The 19,857-nt window shown below is 53.5% G+C and overlaps 1 protein-coding gene across 2 annotated transcripts in view; it reads right to left on the minus strand.

Moving 5' to 3' along the window:
* Window positions 1–19,857, minus strand: part of Tpcn1 (two pore segment channel 1) — a 54,505-nt gene that overhangs the window by 32,077 nt on the left and 2,571 nt on the right. For both annotated transcript variants that reach the window (XM_021186759.2, XM_029533674.1), the window contains exon 2: window positions 19,157–19,400. In XM_021186759.2, the coding sequence (XP_021042418.1) occupies window positions 19,157–19,268 (112 nt within the window). In that variant the 5' untranslated portion in view covers window positions 19,269–19,400. The remainder of the gene's footprint in view (window positions 1–19,156; window positions 19,401–19,857) is intronic.

Here is a 19,857-nt window from a genome sequence, read left to right on the forward strand (position 1 = left end):
GGTGTCCTCAAAGCACAGTGTGTGTGTGTGTGTGTGTGTGTGTATACCCAGTATACAAAGAGTCAACAAGTCTACAGGACTGATGTCAAGTAGGGGATCTTGCCTGAAGATGGCACACTCCCACGGGGCACAGAACAACATGTGGCGAGGAGCAAAGGGCACGGAGCCAGGCGCAGGACCCAGCAGCGTTTACCCAGGGTGCACTAGGCAGCACCCGGGGGTGTTAACGGGTATGCCACGGTCCCTCTGTATTCTTTTAAAGACTGAGGGTTGCAGAAGGGGTGGATCTATACAAAGGCGAGCCAGGACAGACCTTTCAGAAAGCACAGAAAGGGAAAACATGGTTCCAACGTCCCCTTTCCCAGGGTAGGGGAGCTGAGCTCCCCCTCCCTCTTCTGTGCCCCTGAGCATTTAACCCTTTGCTGTGGAGAACACAACACAGACCTTGGCGAGGCCTGGGACTTGTTAGTGGCTCTCACGCAGGGAGGACAGGCTTGAAAGGCTCTGGGTAACCTGGGTCACTGAAGGGCTTTTCAAGGGAGCCACAGGTGATTCTGCAAAAGCCTCCTTCAACAATGCAGATGGCGGGCTAGGATATTTAGGGATTATAGAAAGGTCATAAGTGGTGGGCAGGGAGCCACCGGCCCTCCCAGCCCTTTCATGTGGAGGTTTTGGTGGCTTTGGGTCCAAAACCTCTTGCAGTTTAAGCTGCAACCCCCTGCCTGAGCCTGCTTGTCTGCCTAGCTCTGAGGCTGGAGTCTCTCCAGCTCCTCAGGGCCTACTGTCCCTTGTGTGAGCTGTGCTCAGGGGCTTGGCAGTGTTCCACAGGGAAAGGACAATTAAGAACCCCATGGAAGGGCACAAGGGATGTGTCAAAACTCAGAGGGGTGGACCGTGTGGCCAGCAGATTCAGGTGAGGAGCTGATCCCATGGCCTGGCTCCGATGAACACAGGCCAGATTGGAAGTAAACTGGAGAATGCCCCATGGTTCTTCTGTATGTCACCACACAGAGCATGATCTATCCCCCGATCCCACTGAGGCCAGACTCCCTGAAACTGCACAGTCCCAGCCCCAGTGACCACTGACACCCACCTACCCAGGTGACAGGACCTGCCCAGCCTCCTCCTGAAGAGCCTCCCATGAGAAATAGGTGACCAGTCTTCAGGCAAAAGAGCTGGGCTCACGCAACATGACCCGGGTGTAGCTTCTCATGGACTGCTGCAACAGGCCTACTCCAACTCAGACCATTAAAGACTCCATCAGCCCCCTGGGACTTTGGCATGTCCGAAAAAAAATGTTCCAGGTGACCTGCATGGCCAGGAGGCAAGGCATACCACAAGAGTCACGATGGAGGGGCCAGGATGACACCACCAGGAAACGTTCCTGGGGCTAGCTTTTCCCCTGCTTCCTCGGGACAACAGCTGTCCTTGGCCTCTGAATTTCCACTTGTCTGGGAGGCAGCTAGAAATTCGCAGGGATGCAGGGACCCACCTGCATGGGCAGTGGAAGCAGATTCCCTGTCTCTGGCACCCAGTTTGGAACAAACCAGAAAAGGTGGCTGGGTAGATAGGTCAGGGCACTCAGCCACCAGGAAGGTGACACCCTGAGCCTGGGAAAAGTTCCCTAGAGGTACACAGTGTGATCAGCTCTGCCGGTGCCCCAGGCAGGACTCTTGAAAATCAGGCTGAGCAGACAGACATGAAGACCTTGACCACTAAAGACCTGTGTTGTCCCTGCCCCGGGAACCCCATCCCTAAGCCTTGGCCTTGGGCCCAGAGACATGAACACAACGTTATTGGAGAAGAGAGAGAGAGAGAGAGAGAGAGAGAGAGAGAGAGAGAGAGAGAGAGAGAGAGAGAGAGAGAGAGAGAGAGAGAGAGAGAGAGAGAGAGAGAGAGAGAGAGAGAGAGAGCAATAGGCCAGAAAACAACCACCCAGACTTGGGCGGAACACGCACCGCCTCCAACCCTGAGACTCAGACAGCCCAGGATGACCCGCGTGCACAGATGGCTGTGCCGCCTCTAACGCTGATGTAACGGGGCCCAGGCGCTCCCTGCAAACAGCTGGCTGCTTCGCATGCAGCCTCTGAAATGGCCCTGCGGGGAATCCGAGGATTCCGCTCGCTGGAGCACAGCAAGAGGCAGCATCCTGGTGCTGTGGATAAATAGAAATGGCTTCCATATGCCAGCCATAAAGCAGGGGGAAGAGAGGCGAGGAGGGAGGGAGGAAGATGAGAGGGAGAGGGTGGGCAGGAGAGGAGCGGCTCTGCCTCCACATGTCCAGCAGGGCAGGCCAGCCCCGGTTGGCCTTGAGGCCTGGAGAGGCAGCTTCGGGTAAAAAGCCTTGTATCTGCCCGGGTAGGAGCTCTGATCCAAAAGGCAGCAACGAGTGACTTGGCCCAATCCGAGAGACAAGTGCTGGAAGTCCACGACACCCTCCTTTCCAAACTGCCCTTGGGTCTCACACACTCTTTAAAGACACACCAGGCATGCCTGTCCCTCTTTGAGCGCCGGTAAACCTCTTCCGCGGAGCCTCAGTTTCTCCACCCTGCGCTGGGACCCGTGCCAGCTGTGCTCCGGGCACAGCAGCAATAAATGCAAATACCCAGAAAGCACTCGGAGCCCGCTGGAAACCGGAGCCCACCAGAATGACAATGAGCAGCCGCGCAACTGCTTGCCAGTTGTCACTGAGAGTCCCACTCCATGGGCAGAGCTGGAGGAGGAGGGGGTGGGGGATAAAGCAGAGCGGTGCTGGAGCGTTCGCAGGGGCCATAGCGCTGCAATGCTCCGGGGTGGATGGCACTTTGAGGACTCCCAGATAGACACCCGGCAGAATGCGGAGAAGCCAGGAGGCACGCTGCCCTCTTCCAAATTTCTGCTCTCTCTCTGGTAATTGGCTGCGAGATGGGGTGGAGAGTAGACCTCGGTATCAGCTTGTCTACTGAAGGCATACCCAGGCACACAGGGTGGCCTCTAGGGCCCAGGGCCCTCCCTAGTTCAATGGCTGGCACCAACTCAATGCTGGTCCTGCCAAAAGCTTACTTAGGCCCAAGGAGCAACAGAAGGCTCTGGAGGATGACTGCGTGGGTCAAGGTCTGTTAGAGAAGAAATCCTGGCTCAGAAGCGGTCAGAGTACCACCTCCGTCTTCAACCGCCTGACCGGGATTAAGTGGCCAAATCTAAAGGGATTCATTGGTGCGGCTCGCCCTCCTAGGACTTGGCAGGCAAAGGGCCAGAGGGTTGAAAGCAGTAAACTTAGGGGAAGGCAGGAGGAAGCAGGAGAGAAACCGCTGGCCTTGGGGATCTGGAATGGGGGGGTGCAGGCAGGGAGGGGACGCAGGGGAAAGAGATCAACAGTGTCACTGACGTTGCAGGACTGTCTGCAGTGTGCACACCCCTCCTAAACACACACACACACACACACACACACACACACACACACACAAGAGGAAACACTAGACATGTCTTATAACCCTAGTACTTGGAAAACAGATAAGCAGTGTGTTCTAGAAGCGGGGAGAGGGAGCAGAGAGTGGGGAGCCCAGGCATGAAACATAAGTAGGCATTGAGCAAGGTGTATTTGGAAAGCCACAGAGAGTTCCAAAATCCAGAAGCTGAGAGAGTCACAGAGAAGAGGTAAGGCTGAGGCAGGGGACTGACAACAGTGAAGCTGGCAACTGGAGGAGCGAGCCCCTTGGGACCATGCCTTGACCGGCCTCAGGAGCTGGACTCTGCTGCGTGCCCACCATCCACAGAATGGGGACGCGATTGTGCGGAAAAGAGACTTTCCCAAGGTCGGAAGAGACGGAGCCTGAGTTCTCATCCCTCCTCTGCTGCTTCTGACAGCCCACGGTTGTGGGATGGGAGGCCAGCGCGCACAGGCCGTCGAGAGATATGGACTTGGGCGGCTGGCTTCCAAGGAAGGCTCCTCCCACTCAGCAGGGAGCCACCTGAGGACACACAGCCATGCGGCCCACCTTCTTCAAGTCTATCCATGCTCACTCTACCGCGGGCAAGCTACGAGGTCCATTTCTGCCACGGCACGCCTGCACCAGAGACCAACCATAGCCACGACGTTCCCCACCCTCCAACCCCCCCAACGCTATTCTGGGCCTCAAGCTGTCCGGTCCCTGTCATCCCCAGCGGACAGCTAATCTATACATGATACCACCTTCTTCAGGCCATGAATTTTGGGGCCCAGCTTGGACCTGTTGACACCTGCTCTCCCAAAGTGGGTCTCTATGCCCACCACTTACCCCTTGTTATCCTAGCACTCGCCTAGCGAAGTGCTCAGAATATCACAAATATCACAAACACGTAAGGGCTCAAGACACACATGCATGCTCGTATACACACGAATCCATCTGCTGCTTCCTATAGGAGACTTCAGCATCTATACAGACACACCTGACCCAATGGTTACTTGGAAGCCCCCGGAATACCGTGAGACCCACATCAGGGAATCGGACAGGAGTACAGAAGAACCAGGGGCATTTGGGGCCTCTTGAAGAGGCCAGCAGACAGACAGCCCACGCATGCTCAGAAGGCAGACTGGCTCGAAACTCAGCCAGTCCATGGCTGCAGCTGTGCCCTGTCAGAATCCATACAGTCCCTGCCCAGTGGCTACCAGGGATATTCGCAAGGAAGGCTGCCTGGATCCAGCTCTGTGAACGCTGCACCCTCAACATCTGGGGCTGGGGCTGCTGCAAGTCACTCTGTCCAGAAGAGCAGCAGTCAAGGGCAAAGTGGCCTCCCTGGTACAGGCACCTCCAGAAAGTGACAGTAGGAGGGAGTCTATGTCCTTGAAGACCTGGATGTTGGGGCGCAATGGGCACCCCAGGGAGCTGAAACCCTGGGTGCTCAGTTGGCCAGGCCTGAGCTGAGTACTTTTTTCCTTTTGCCGCAGTCTTCCTTTCTGTCTAATAGGACAACAGCCCGATAGAGACATCGTGAAGAAACTCACTCTGGAGGCCTGGAAGGGAGCTGCTGACTGTCCAGTGCATGGGGTTGCGGGGGTGGGGGTGGGGGTGGGGGTGGGGGTAAGGATTGGGGAATCAAGGAAGGTAGTTATCCTCAGCAGCTCAGCCAGGATAACAAGAGCCAGAAAGCCAGTTCCCGTCCCCTAAGAGGAAGTCAGAATGAGGAAGAGCGGGCAATTGCCCTATGACTCAGGACTCATGAGGGCAACACCTGCAGTGTGGCTACTTTGTTGACGGCAGAACCTTGACTTTGTTCTTAAACTCCCGAAGCCGGGTCTTCCTGTGTGACTGGACTACACAGCGAATCTCCCGTTTAATCCGTTTAATCTCCACACTGACTCTCACTTAGGTCTTTTTGAGATCATCTGGCAGATGAGGAATTGAGGCTGGGCACACACACACACACACACACACACACACACACACACACACACACAAATGCTGACAGCTTTGTTCCAAGTTTTTCAGCTGGCACATCAACTTCTTTCTTGTGCTGAAGAAGAAGTCTGGGCAACTGAAGAAACCTTAAAATCCCTGACTACGTGTGGCCATGACCACCACCCTGACCCTCCATCACAGCTTCCTCTAGCCTAAGAATTGTCCCAAGCCATCCCCAGCTCCAGGCTCTGCTGCCCCTCCACATTCTGGGACACTGCCCAATCTCCAAATAAAAATGGGGGTGGGGAGGGGGAAGAAACCCACTATGTCACAGACTTGAAATGACCGACTGGCCTAGGGGCCAAGTGGCTTCGGTACTAATAAAATGGAGCCCTGGGGAGGTTCAGATCCGCTTCAGGGGTCTGCATGACAGACTGTGATCACACATGACACGAGGCAGGCCAGCCAAGTGTGAACAGCCGAGCTCGTGAGAAGAGGGGACCCTGGAGAGCCACAGAGAGAGAGAGAGAGAGAAGACACGATGTTTGCTCTTGACCACCCACGAGTGCGAGCCGATGCAGCCGGTGGCCTGGAGTGGCTCCAGGCCATTAGCTAGGGCCGAGTTCAGTTGTCACCACAAGGGCTAAGAAGAGGAGAAGAAGACGAAAAAATCTGTAGCATTCCACTAACTAACGAAAGAGAGCTTTGAGCAACGGCAGGCGGTCTCCAAACCGCAGGGCTGGGGAGCTCAGAGATGAAGGAAGATGAGGGCGCCAAGCAGTACAGGCCGATGATGCTGTAACTACAATACATGCAGGCTGGAGGCTGAGGGAGAGATGTCCGTGCTCCAAATGCAAGCAGCTGCTGCTCTAGGGAGGCGGGCCTCACCCAGGCTATTCTGGGATGGTCTCATGGACATGAGAGAGTCTCTTCCTTACCCTAGGGGCTGGTGAAGCTGTGACTCCACCTCAAATATAAAGTGCACAAGGGAAGGGGTACGAGGTCTGGCCTTGTCTTAGTGAAGCCTGTAGTGCCAGGAAGAGGCAGAGCCCTGTGACTAACAGCTCAGAAACAGCAGCCACCTAACCAGCACTCTACCTCCCCACCCCAGCCCAGCCCAGCCAGCCAGCCAGCTCCAACTGGTGTCACCAACTGGAATATATGTCGCCAACTGGAATATATTAACAAACGCAGCCTGAGCCGGGTTTGAGGCCAGCCTGGGCTACGAATCCCAGGCCAGTCAGAGGCTACATTGTGAGACTCTGCCTCAAACAAACAAACAAACAAACAAACAAAGCCAGCGGGGACCACCAAGATGGCTCTCTGGGCACAATGCCCGAGGCCACACCGGACAGGCTGAATTCCATCTCTGGAACCCACAGGTGGAAGTGACTCTCACAAGTCGTCCTCCGGTCCCCTCAGGTGAGCCTTAGCTCAGCCACACACATGCATGTACACGTGCACACGTAAATATATAATAAAGGCCGGGCGGTGGTGGTGCACACCTTTAATACCAGCACTTGGGAGGCAGAGGCAGGNGGATTTCTGAGTTCGAGGACAGCCTGGTCTACAGAGTGAGTTCCAGGACAGCCAGGGCTACACAGAGAAACCCTGTCTCGAAAAAAACAAAACAAAACAAAACCAAACAACAACAACAAAAACCATAATAAAAGCAATCAATAAATTCAATTAAAAAAAAAAAAGACAGAAAGCAAAAAAACGGGGCTGGACAGATGGTTCAGTGCTTAAAGCATTTGTTGCTCTTGCAACTCCCAGCGCTAAGGGGAGGCAGTTCACAACTGTAACCTACAATCTGAAGTCCTCTTCTGGCCTTCAAAGCACCCACCCCCATATGTACACACACACACACACACACACACACACACACGCACACACACACACACGTGCGTGCATACCAGCAAACAATAGAAATACATGTCTCACTCTCTACGCAAAATGACCCAGGGACTCTGGTTTATCTTGCACTCTTTGAGCCTCCTGGCTCTGCCTCTCGACTGTCAGGCTCACAGACCTGCACCATCGGGCTGGGTTTATGGCATGCTGGGGACGGGAACCATCTGTCAACTGAGCTACAGACATAGGCTGCCATTTGTAGACTTTTGTAGACCACCAAGACAGAAGTAAGGCATTGGTGCTAAAGATATAAGTCATGTGGCATTTGGGGATCCATTTTTGTCTTTTTTTTTTTTCCGGTTTTTTCGAGACAGGGTTTCTCTGTGTAGCCCTAGCTGTCCTGGAACTCACTCTGTATACCAGGCTGGCCTAGAACTCAGAAATCCGCCTGCCTCTGCCTCCCAAGTGCTGGGATTAAAGGCGTGCGCCACTACTGCCCGGCCCATTTTTGTCATTTTTAAATGGATGGGTGGGGTAGGTGTGTATGGCACAGTGCCATTCACTGTCTCCAGGAGAAAAAAAAAGTGTACTATTTATTGTCCATTGAGTTCTGTATGGTCTATCCCTTGTGAAAGAATACCAACACACTCGGGAATTAAAACGGGAACCCCTCCCCCTTATCTAACTCAGATGGGCACAAGTGTGGGCACTAGGCTTTCAGTCACCTGAGCTATCAACAACACTCAGCCCCTCGCTGCCAGGCAGCCTGAGGCTTGAACGAGTTAGCAAGCTGCTCCCTGCTCCCGAGATGGCTTCTTCTCTGGGTTGGGAATCAGCCTTTCTAGAGTCATTCAGGATTCAGGCATCTTCTCCTCCCGTCTTTCCCTGAGGACTGGCCAACCTCAACTTCTCTTCTCCTTCTCTTTCGTTTGTTCTGAGATAAGGTCCCAATGCTGTAGCCCAGGCTGGCCTTGAACGCTCTCTCTCTCTCTCTCTCTCTCTCTCTCTCTCTCTCTCTATTAATGGAATGTCCTAGAACTGGAGCAGATACTTAGCCTAAAGCAGCCAGAACAAGGCCTTGGGGTCATCGCCCAGTTCCTTCTCTGTCACCTGGCCAAGGTGGCTCACAAGTGTTTGCCGAAGGAAAAGGCCCTGGGGTAGAGGCCTTTCTCCCACATTGTAGTGACAAATCTGGAATTTCGATTTCTTAACACACACACACACACACACACACACACACACACACACACACACACACAATATGTTTGTTTTAATTCCAGATGTTGAGCTAGAGGGCTGCTTTGGACACAGCAGTCTTGTTCTCTAGCAGAGGCATGGTTTTGCCAGCTGCAGATAGTTTCTGCAACTGTGTGACATTTGGAATTCTGGGAATTTTCAGAGGGAATATATAAATGCTAGCCCCCCCCCCCCGGCAGGATGGATTGTTGGTCATTCCAAGGGGTTGGTTGCGGTTTGTTAGTAGTCCTGCTCAAAGAAACAAGGAGAAAAAAAGTTAGATTCACAGATCTCTCTCTCTCTCTCTCTCTCTCTCTCTCTCTCTCTCTCTCTTCTCTTCCTCTCCCTCTCTCTCTCTCTCTCTCTCTCTCTCTCTCTCTCTTTCTCATCTAGTAATAGGGGGTGTGAAACCAGGGAAGATAAAAGATGGGAAAAAGAAGAACCCACAAAGTAGCGAAGACCAGCTAGACCACATCTCTACAGGCTTGCTGCTCCCCACATGTGTATGAGTAGGGATGCCTGCCTGTAATGGCACACACGGCAGGGGCAAGGACAGTGGGTGAGGAGACCGTCATTAGGTAGTGTGAATGGCATCGCTTGTAGCTTCTTTACTTGCTCTCCAGCCAAGGAGCAAGGCTGACTCCTGCAGAAAATGAGGGAGGACTGGCCAGTGCCCTAACCTAGTAGAGGACGGGACGCCCTGCAAGTCTCTCCAGAGAGTCCTCTCGATTATAGTGGGGTCTTCCACAGAGAAACCATGCTATGCCCGGCATCGCACCTCCAAGTGAAGCCATCCGAGAGCTGGTTTCTGCTTTGTGAAGATCCGAGCCCCGCCCCCCCCCCCCCCCCCGAGCAGCGGGACACTTGCCCATCCCTGGTCAGGATGCAGGCTTGGGGGCTGGGTGGAAAGCTGAGACACAGCGGGTGCTTGAGACAGTGGGCCTGGACTTGGAGGCCTCTGTGATCTGGGTCTGGGCGGATGGGATGAGGAAGGGCACGGGAGGGTGGCGAGGTCAGCTCTCACTTCCTGCCCCTGCCTCCTGCTGCCGGGGCCGTCTAAGTACCTCCCTGGCCAGGGCATAGTGGCTGGGACAGTCCTGCAAGCTTACCCAGGTCTAGATGTTCCCTAGTACCTCTGAGGCAGGAGGATGCTAGGCATCCGGGCCGTGCAGATGAGCGAGGCGGAATGCACCGTGGCCCTGGGGAAACCTCAGGGGATGCGGGGGAGCCTGAACCAGAGAGTAAACTAACCGCCAAACCTGGCTCTGCCTTCATCACATGGACAGAGCATCTCCAAGGCCAATCCACAGAGATGGCCTTATAGAGATGGCTACTCTATAAGCTGAGACTGCTAGCTCCAGAACCCATCACCTGGAATTCTCTAGACCATGCACTCACTCGGAGGGTTCCCATTTCAACCTCAGGACGGTTCCAAGGACAGCGGCTTTATGAATGAGGGGACCCAAGCTGAGAGACGTGCTGGCCAGGCCCTGGGTTCACACTCAGCTGATCTGACCCCAGAGCCCAGACTCACCCCGCACTCTACACCCAGTGCCCTTACTACACTCGTCTTTACTGCCCCGTCCCAAAGGCTATACCACGCTTCCTCTGGCGCTATTCCCTGCCAGAGAGGCCTAGCCCCTCATCCCAGCCATGACCCCTCCCCTCCCCAGATTCCACTTTTTAAAACTGTGCTGGTGACCCTGACTGAATACAGGGGTTTAGTTATGAAACAAAGACTCTAAATTCTTTTCCTATCGTCATTCTCCGGCATATATCTCCGGCATATATCTCCAGCATATGTCTTTGGACTGTTTGAATGCTCGATTTTAAACACTGACGGTTGAGTTACTAACTTGGGTTTCTTAAATTTAAAAAAGAAAAAAAAAATCACTAAATCAATTCTGGTTTTGGATCAGGACAGAACTTTCAAACCATTTGAGAGGAGCCTAAACTTGCTCCCACCTCTGTGCCCTGAGTAATTATGCAAAGCAATGTTCTCAGTAATGGCTGTCAATTCCAAATATTGATCGGCTCTTGAAAACAGAGTCCTGGAATCCTGCGGCATCAAGTACTCAGCCAGGATTTAAGCCTGCATGTGAAAGCAAACCGTCACATCATTCCCGCTTAGGATGCAAATCTGCCTTCATCTTTAATAAGTGGTGAAATTATATATACCGAAGAATTGTTTTAAAATAAATTTCTTGGTTTGGCGAGATGGCTCAGCAGTTTAGAGCACTGGCTGCTCTTCCAGAGGTCCTGAGTTCAATTCCCAGCAACCACATGGTGGCTCACAACCATCCGTAATGGGGTCTGACGCCCTCTTCTGGTGTGTCTGAAGACAGCCACAGTGTATTCATATAAATAAAATAAATCTTTTTAAAAATTCTGAACAAAGAAGGGGTTGTAAGTAGAAACAGTTTGAGAAGCCCTGACCTTGCTCACCCAGACACGTGAACAAATCCAGCCCCCCTCTAACTGAGCCATGTCTCCCCGTGCTCTAAAGCCTCCCGCCACAGTGGGACAAGCAGAACTCACTGCAAGGGCTATAAACTCTGTGCCTAAGGCACCAGGCACATGTGAGAATGTGGGAGACTGGGGTTTCAGAAGGTAAAGCTCAGGCTGCAACAAGCACAAGGCCTACTTGACTACTCAGGTGCCCCTTAAACACCGAGCCCAACCAAACAGGCACCGTGGTGTCCTGGACCGCTGCCATGATGTCATCTCCTCCTTCCCCACTCCCCTCCCCTTTAGTGGCTGGTTGGGATTGCACCCAGGGCCTTGTACACGCTTGGTCACGCCCCCGGCCCCCACCTGGTCCTGTCACTCATTTCTGGCACCTTTCTGGAGGTGGATGGGGTGAACCTTCAGAGCCCTGCAGCATGACAGCAGGCCCTGCCTGAGGCTCCTGTGGCCTTGTCCCTCCCTCTGGTGTTCTTCCCACATCTCAGTACAGGCCTGGGATGGAAGCAAGGCACCCTCAGAATCCTGGCTCCCCACTCCACTGCCGTGTCACTCAACCACAACAGGACAGCTCTCTCTGGCTCCTTCTCCCGGGACAGACTTTCACTTCCTGTTCACTATCCCTTTAAAAGGTGGGGCACACTCCACCTTAGAGCGCTAGGGTGTTGACTCTCGACCTGTGGGTCCCAACCCCTCTGGCAACCCTCCAAAAATATGCAATTTGTGATTAGTAACAGTAGCAAAACTACATGCAACAAAACGGGTATATTATTACATGCTCCCGGGCCTATCAACACCTCCACAGGTCATTTCCTGGACAGATGAGCCAGCCATTAGAAAGTGGTACCTTCTTAGCTTACAAAGACGATAAAGGTTTAAGAGGGGCTGGACAACAAATCATTACATTTAAAAAACATTTTAAAGCATCATTTATTTATGCCTGCTTGATAGCATATGTACCATGTGAGTGCAGGTACCTATGGAGACCAAAAGAGGGCGCCAGTTCACCCTGGAACTGTAGTTACAGGTGGCTGTGAGTTGCCTAATGTAGGTCCCAGGAACAGAACCCCAGGTCCTCTGTCTGAGCAACCTGTGCTTTTAACCACTAAGCCACCTCTCCAGCTCCCACACAATTATTTGTTTAAACATGTAACTTCTTGAATCTCCACTATCTATTCCAAAGTCAAAGACAGAGCCCACGCATACACATAAACACCTTTAAGCTTGGGTTGTAGCTCAGTGGCAGAGCCCTCAGCTAGCGTGGCTGAGGCCATAATTCTTAGCACTGTCAAAAGGGGGGGCAAAACTAAAAGTGAAATAGCAAATAAACTCTCTCTCGTTATCAGCTAAGGCGAGTCACTGAAAGAGGGGTGTGGCTCGGTGCTGCACCCCTGCGGCATATGTGGGGTTTGGGGTTGGAGCTGTAGCACGAAAACCAAAAACTGGTAAAGAAGATGGCCTGAAGCCAGGGAGGACAGAAACTGGCCCCTCTGCCCTCTCCATTTTCTGCCTGACAGGCTAAGCCTGCCTCAACCGTTCTGACACGCCCTGAATGAAATCCAGGGGAGGGGACCTCACATCATCAGGACAGGTGGCTGGCCATGTGGGCATGGTTTTCCTTGACTTGATGCGATCTGCAGAAGTGAGCTGGCGTAAGGATGCAGACGGTGGTGTTAAGATGTCCTTAGGCGGCTCTGGCAGTGGCAGCCTGTGACCCTGTGACGATCGCCAGCAGCCCCCAGTCTGGGACATCTCCTAACCAGTCTCCATACTGGTGGCCTGCCACAGGGATCCAACATCTGGGATCCACATGGCCTGCGGCTATTCCCACCCCCCACCCGACCCTCACCCCCCCACCCCCTCCAAGCGCACCCTCCCTGGTCCTTCCTTTCCTGCTCCTTAATCTTGGTTCCTGACACATCCTCTTTTCATGGCCAAAACAAACCTAGAGGCTCTAGTGTGGAGGGGATGGTGGTGAAGGCAGGTGGGGGAGGGTATGCGGAGGAGGAAGTCATGGCTCACGACAGGAAGCTGGGGTTTTCCCTTGCCCTCTCTCTGCCCAGGCCACCCGGTGATCCCACAGACATTGTACAACAAAACACCACCAGGGTGACCATTCTGACAACATTCTGGCGAGGGAGCGCCACCTCGGAGGCCAGCCAGCACCGTGGAACACAGCACACACTTCAGCTTGGAAAACCCGAAGCTTGAAAACAACTTGGGGGTTGAGACACCCCTCCTCCCCCCAATCCTGCCCCCTCAACCTTCACTCCCTGATGGAGGCGCAGAGCTAGGATGCTTGGATCCAAGTGTGCCAGTGTGACTTTTATGACACAGGTTTCGACCTCTGAAAAACCTCAGATTCCTCCCAGTGGGGAGGATCTTGAAAGCACTGACCTAGATGTCTGCCGGGTCACAATGCCACAGGGGAACATGCACACCCACCGCGTCCCGGGAGCCGCCCCACAGTGGCAGCTCACTGACTTTTCTGTGAACTTTCTCACTCAGACTGACTGGGCAGCGGGAGAGGAGTTTGAGCCAGAGAGTGGCCACGTCAGGGAATCCGCTCAGCCGAGATCAGAAGGAAGAGCTACCTACCCTTCAGGTCCCTGAGCACGAAGTGCCCCCGACACTTCGCTTCGGGCATCGGTCTCGGTTACCTTCCGTAAGGGCATGCGTGGGGTTTCCTCCAGGGGCCTCGCGCTGTTATTCAAGACAGCCCCAGGAGACACGGAGGGCAGAAACCACCAGATCAACAGCACAGTAAATTCTCTGGCTGCTCCCATGACCCTCCTCCCCTCCCTGACTGGGAGGCTGGGAAGTCAACTGTTCTGGCTCATAAAATACTTCCAGAGCACATATGATCTCAGACCTCCTTCGGGTGACTGGCGGAACAGGGCAGCAGGTGCCGGGCCTGCACCCAGCTGCTGTGCCTGCCATTTAGAGGCGGTGGCTTTTCTCCGTGCAGAGGGAGAGATGGCGTTTCGTGGCAGGGGGCCCCGAGGCAACAGACAGGATCCCCCCATGAAGATGCGGAGGGCCAGGAAGCGCGAGGCTTTGAGTCTCCATTATGAGGCTTCATTTCAGCAGGCTGGGTGCTCGCTCATTTTAATTGGTACCACCGACAATCTGGTGACACCCGGCACTCTGCCTTGGTAGAGCCCTGTAAAAGCCAGAGGAATGACTCCGGCAGGACCAGGTGGCCAGGCCAAGTGGGAGGTGGTGGAAACTTAATTGTTCTTGGTTTCCACCCGCTATGCCGCCTAGCTGCCTCAGTGTCCCTGTGTGGTGGCAGGCACCTGCTGGGGTGAGGAGTGAGGAGATGCGGGTTCATGCCTCACATACTGCAGAGGTTCAGTGGAAGAGCCCAGTCTGCGGCCTGATCACCTACCTAGCTGGCCATGCACAGACCATGTGATCTGCAGCACTTCACCAAATCCCCGCCCTCCGCCCCCATTCCCCTGCCTGGGGTACCTTAAGAACCCTGCCATAGGATGCTGCAGCTTGTTGAAGCCAGTTATGTCCTCGGCTAGGAACGGAGGCCTGGGGCTTGACTCCGGAACCCACACAGCCACCCCACCGCACGAGGCTACATGGGACAAAGGCCGTGGAAGGCCCAGGGGTGTCCTGGGCTCTTGGATGAGCATGCTAGAACTTCTGGCCCAAGAAAGAGCTATACAGTGAGATTTCTGCACAGAGGGACCGTTGAGCTGACCATCCTTTGAGGACAGTCCCGCCGCACCTTCTCAGCTCCCCTTGACTGCATCCGCTTGAGGCCAGCAGCTCTGGTCATCTAGATGGTACCTGGCCCTGTATGAAGTCTCTAGAGAAGTAGCCTGAGTGTCACACACAGGTCCCTGTAGGGACAGTGGAGATATATATATATATATATATTGCCCAAGGCCCCAAGGCCTGACTACCAAGACTCTGCTTTGTCCCCTTAGGCCCCATCCCTGACCAGCTTGTCACCTAGAAACTATAACAGTGTCACCAGTGTCATCCAAAGCAGTCAGGAGACCATGTTACAGCTGTCCTCACGTCCCTAGTCCATTCTTCACCAAAAACCAAAAAAACAAACACATGTGTGAGCTTAAGGGGGGAGTGGAGTGGGAGGGGGCAAATCCTGATGTGAATTGCCAGGAGCCTCCGGGCACACCCACTGTATGGACTGGCATGGACACACAGCCGAGATCACTGTTCCGAATGCATGCGAATTATTGGCTGTCTCTAACCACTCTGCCACCCCTCAGCCCCAGGGCCCTTTTAAAGGTTCTTTTCTCTGTTTTAAATATCTCACCTCCTTTATCATCAGCCTGACACCCTTCTGCCCGTGAGTCACTTCGTAGCATCTCACCAGCCGCCCTTAGAGCCAAAGATGTTAGAGTTCTTACATAAAATCCACACATCGCCCAGATCCAAACTGTGCATTTCCTAATCTGAAGGCGCCACAGGAAGTCGGGGGGGGGGAAGGGAGACACTGGAGGAAAGGTTACAAGAACCGTGGGCCTCAAAGACCACGTGATACAGGTGCGGCAGTCCGCTCCCCTGTAACTCAAGGGAGGTCCCAGGGGATTTTGAGTCCCCCAGTCATCCCTGGCAGCCCCAGAGAGGCCCAGTCTCACACCCCTCTATCCCCCTCAACAAAACAATGAAAAAAATGCCCAGGGCTGTGGAGTGGAGATGGTCCAGTGGGTAAAGGCCCCGCACACAGCGGACAGAACCGAGTCTTATGGGCTGTGGTCCTCTGACCTCCACACGGGTGCTACAGCACATACCCGTGCACGCACAGGAAAACAAATGAAGCAAATCCCTATGTTGAAGTGCTGATTCCCAGAGTCTCACAATATGGTGCTTAGGTTTCAAGATGGGATCTTTAGAGGTAACTGAGGTAAAATAAAGGTCCCTTAGGCTTGCAGCCACGGTCGATTGTGGCCTGGGGTCTCCGGGACCATGAGGTATTTATTTATTGGGAGAGATGAGACTCAAGCCACTGGTTCTAGCCAAGGCAGGATGTCTGTCACTCACATCTGACAAGAACCATTTGTCAGCCACACCAACCAGCTTCGAGGCCCCAGAAACTCAGCTCAGTTCATTTCCGCTGTCACATCTCGGGGCCTGAGAAGTCCCTGCTCCTGTAGGCACTGAGCTGAGGGGTCCAAAGATGAATGGAAGTCAGGGCCCAGCAGGTGACTGGAGGATGGCTGAATCATTACCACAGGTGGTTATCTCTCCCAGGCCTGCCCCGGGGACAGCAGGAAAGTGATTCATTAACTCTCTCTAGAGGGAGGCTGACAAGATTCCCAAAGGACTGTGTGAGCAGGGGGCATTTTCAGCTCCAACTGGAATCCTCGAGCAAACGGAGAAGGGTCAGGAATGTCTTCTGGACAGACTGCCAGACCAAAGCCCGGGCTCAACACGGCACTGGAGACTCACCGGACTCGAGGCAGGCTGACGCCATGGGCTATCCCTGGAATCAGGACCAGGCAGGAAAGAAGGTGAGGGGGCACTGAGCCAAACCGCCTGGTTCCACCATGGAGGGAGGAGACAGTCCCCAAACAGTTTTAGGACAGGAAATTGCCAGGTTGGGTGTGGTTCACTTTGACAGTAGGGGACCTCGGGATAATGTGAAAATCAAAACATCTAAGCATGAAATAGCTCCGCCTGGACAAAGGTCTGTGGGCTTCCGATATCCACTGGAGCTAAACCAGAGTCCTTTTAGAAGAGGGAATCACAGTTGAGAAAAACTGCTGCCTATCAGACTGTCCTGTAGGAAGTCTGCAGGATATTTTCTTAGTGATTGACACGACAGAGGGCCCCGCCCATTGAGCTATCTCTGAGCTGGTGGTCCTGGGTTCTATGAGAAAGCAGGCAGAACAAGCCATGGGGAGCAAGCCAGTAAGCAGCATCCCTCCATGGCCTCTGCGTCAGCTCCTGCCTCCAGGTTCCTGCCTTAAGTTCCTCCCATTATGGGTGCTACCTAGAAATCTAAGAAGAAACCTTTCCTGCCCCAAGTTGCTTTTTATTTATTTATTTATTTATTTATTTAGATTTATTTATTTATTATATGTAAGTACACTGTAGCTGTCTTCAGACACTCCAGAAGAGGGAGTCAGATCTCGTTACAGATGGTTATGAGNTGAGCCACCATGTGGTTGCTGGGATTTGAACTCAGGACCTTCGGAAGAGCAGTCGGGTGCTCTTACCCACTGAGCCATCTCACCAGCCCCCCCCCCAAGTTGCTTTTCGTTATGGTGTTTTGTCCCAGCCATAGAAACCACGACTAAGCCAACATCTGTCCTCAGAGAGGCCCTGGCTTTCAGCCGGCTATGGGGGACATGGCCTCTGCTTCTCGGAGCTTCTAGGAAGCTCCCCGTAACAGTGTGAGAGGGGGGGAAACCGAGGCACGAGTGCCCTGAGCAGAAAACACAAGGCTCTGTGGCAAGGGATGTCATGGGTTTTTGGTTTGTTTGTTCTTTTTTTTTTTTTTCTGTTCTGAAGCAAGAATCGGCAACAGACTTCAGCAAGATCCGGTGGCCTCCCTGGTGGCCCTGGGAGCTGAAGGCCTGCTCCTGGTACAGAACTGGGTGGCTCTCAGAAATTTCCTGGCATGGGAGAACAGGATCCTGCTCCAAGCCCAGGCACTCTGGAGAGATCGAAGTCTTGAAGACAGCCAAAGTTCCCATTTAGAAATGGACCTGCCTTGTGGCAGGCACGAGCAAGCCAGCCTACCCATTCAGTCCACTCCCTTTTGCAGGTGCCAGAGATGCTCCAGAAGGGGTGTCCCCTGAAGCTGACTCATTTGCCTCTCTTTCTCCCCAGAGCAGCTAGCTCCACAGTGGCATGGGAGGAACAAACAGGGGGCTCTGCCCGCTGGCTGTGTGACCCTGGCCAAGTTAGCTCCTCTCTCTGATTTCATTTCCTCCTCTATAAAATACAGGTAGCAATAACTGTCTTGAAGTCACAAGACAAGCTTGGCTTCTGCCAGGCCCTGGGTTGAAACCTCAAGACGGCAAATAAATGAATTCAAATAAAAATAACAGCCAACCCTAAGGGCCTCCTCCGCCCATGCGTGTTAAGAGCTGGTGAAGAAAAATGGAGGGGGGAAGGAGAGGGAGGAAGAAAAATGGAAGAAGGGAAGAAACTTTCGTCAAGACAGGCCTGAGTTCAGATCTTCCCTGTCACTCACTAACTGGCTGTGTGACCTTGGGAAACTTACTCAACCTCTCTGACCCTCAAGTTTCCTCCTCTGTAAAATTGTCTTTTGTGAAGGAGCTCTTGGAAAGAAAGCTGGTTAAGACCAGGAGTTAGAGTAAGGGTTCTACAGACCTGCACGGTCCTTAGGGGAAAAAGGTCTTTCTTCCCTGACTGATCCTCTGTGACCACCCAGCACAGCCACTTGGGATGGCATGAGTGTGAGAGGGTAGCATCAGTGGTTTGTAGGGAGTCAGGGCTATCCAGCATCCTCACCCTGGGACATTTGCCTCCGAGATCCCCAAAGCCCAGCTGTATTCTTTGTTGACAAAGGAGATGGGGGAGCCAGGCTCAATGCCACTTGGTCCATGGCATCTTCCCCCTGTGGGCGTGTGGTATCCTGGCAGGCTGTCTGCACTCATCGGGAAGCCCTGAAGCCCTGCTCCCTAACTTCTCAGGACCCTCTGCAAAGGCAAGTTATTTTAAGCCTCTCCTGAACCCTCAATGAGGAGATGGTTTCGGGATGGGGACCAGGAAGGGTTTTAAGGCCTCTCCCTCTGCCAGAAAGACACTTAAATACAAGGACAGCTCACCCCCTCTCTCGGGTTTACTCTGTAGCAGGCTTTGATTCCCAGAAAGACAATGTGAAACCCCAAAGCCCCGATCAATACACCACAAAGCTCGCCCTCCACCCCATCCTGAGACGGCAGAGAGGAGCTCGTCTCCACTACCGGCTTCTGGTGGGAACCCACAGAGACGGTTTTCCTTAACAAGGATTGAGGCAAGGAAGTCTCCTGGCACAGGGTCAAAACTGTGTCCGAAGTGAGGGTGCCCGGAGGGCCCCCAAAACGCATTGCACAGCTGGGCTGCGGCATCAGACATCCACAGTCACGCTAGGAGCAAAGTCTGTGTCGCACCTGAGATGGGTCACAGGGCTGTTCTTCTCTCACGGAGATGGAAGCCCACCCACCATCTCTCTCACTCTCTGAACGGACAAACTCGGAGTCGCCCCGCCCACCTGCACGGTCGCCCCGCCCACCTGCCCACAGGCTTACTTTTGCTGGGCAGCTGCTCTTGGCCCAGGCCATTGGAAGGAGGCAGCGGAGCACTCTCAGCCTCGTCCAAAGTCAGGATGAGCGGCACATCGTCATCTAAACTTACGGCCATCTTCTCCCGACCTGCGGTCCTCAGGATACTACGGCCAGGGCTTTAAACTGCCTCCGGCTTGAGCTCCTGTTCAAAGCCACCGGGCCGGGAAAGCTTTCCAGAGCCTGGTCCATCAGAGGCATCTTCTAAGGTCTGAGAGAGAGAGAGAGAGAGAGAGAGAGAATATGATTAAAACGTAATCGTTTCTGATGAACGTGTTCTGGATCTGGCATCAGGGATGGCCATGCAACTGGAGCAGCCCACACTGGTTTCAAAGTTGCTATGAAGTGAAGGATGACTTTGAACATCTGATCCCCCTGCCTCTGCTGGGATTACAAGTGTGCATCACACCTGGTTTATAGGGAACTGGGGGCGGAACCCAGGGCTGTGTGCTAGTCCTCACTCTACCTGCTAAGCCACAGCCCACACCGCCACTGTGTTTCAACATTAAAAAAAAAAAAAGTTAGGAATTGCCACATCTGCTATGATTGGGAGGTTGAGGCAGGAGAGTGACATAGTTTAAGGACAGTTGAACTGTATAGTAAGTGTACTTACAGAGAGAGAGAGAGAGAGAGAGAGAGAGAGAGAGAGAGAGAGAGAGAGAAAAGGT

Source organism: Mus pahari, chromosome 23 (assembly GCF_900095145.1).
Source record: "Mus pahari chromosome 23, PAHARI_EIJ_v1.1, whole genome shotgun sequence".
Taxonomy (NCBI): Eukaryota; Metazoa; Chordata; class Mammalia; order Rodentia; family Muridae; genus Mus; species Mus pahari.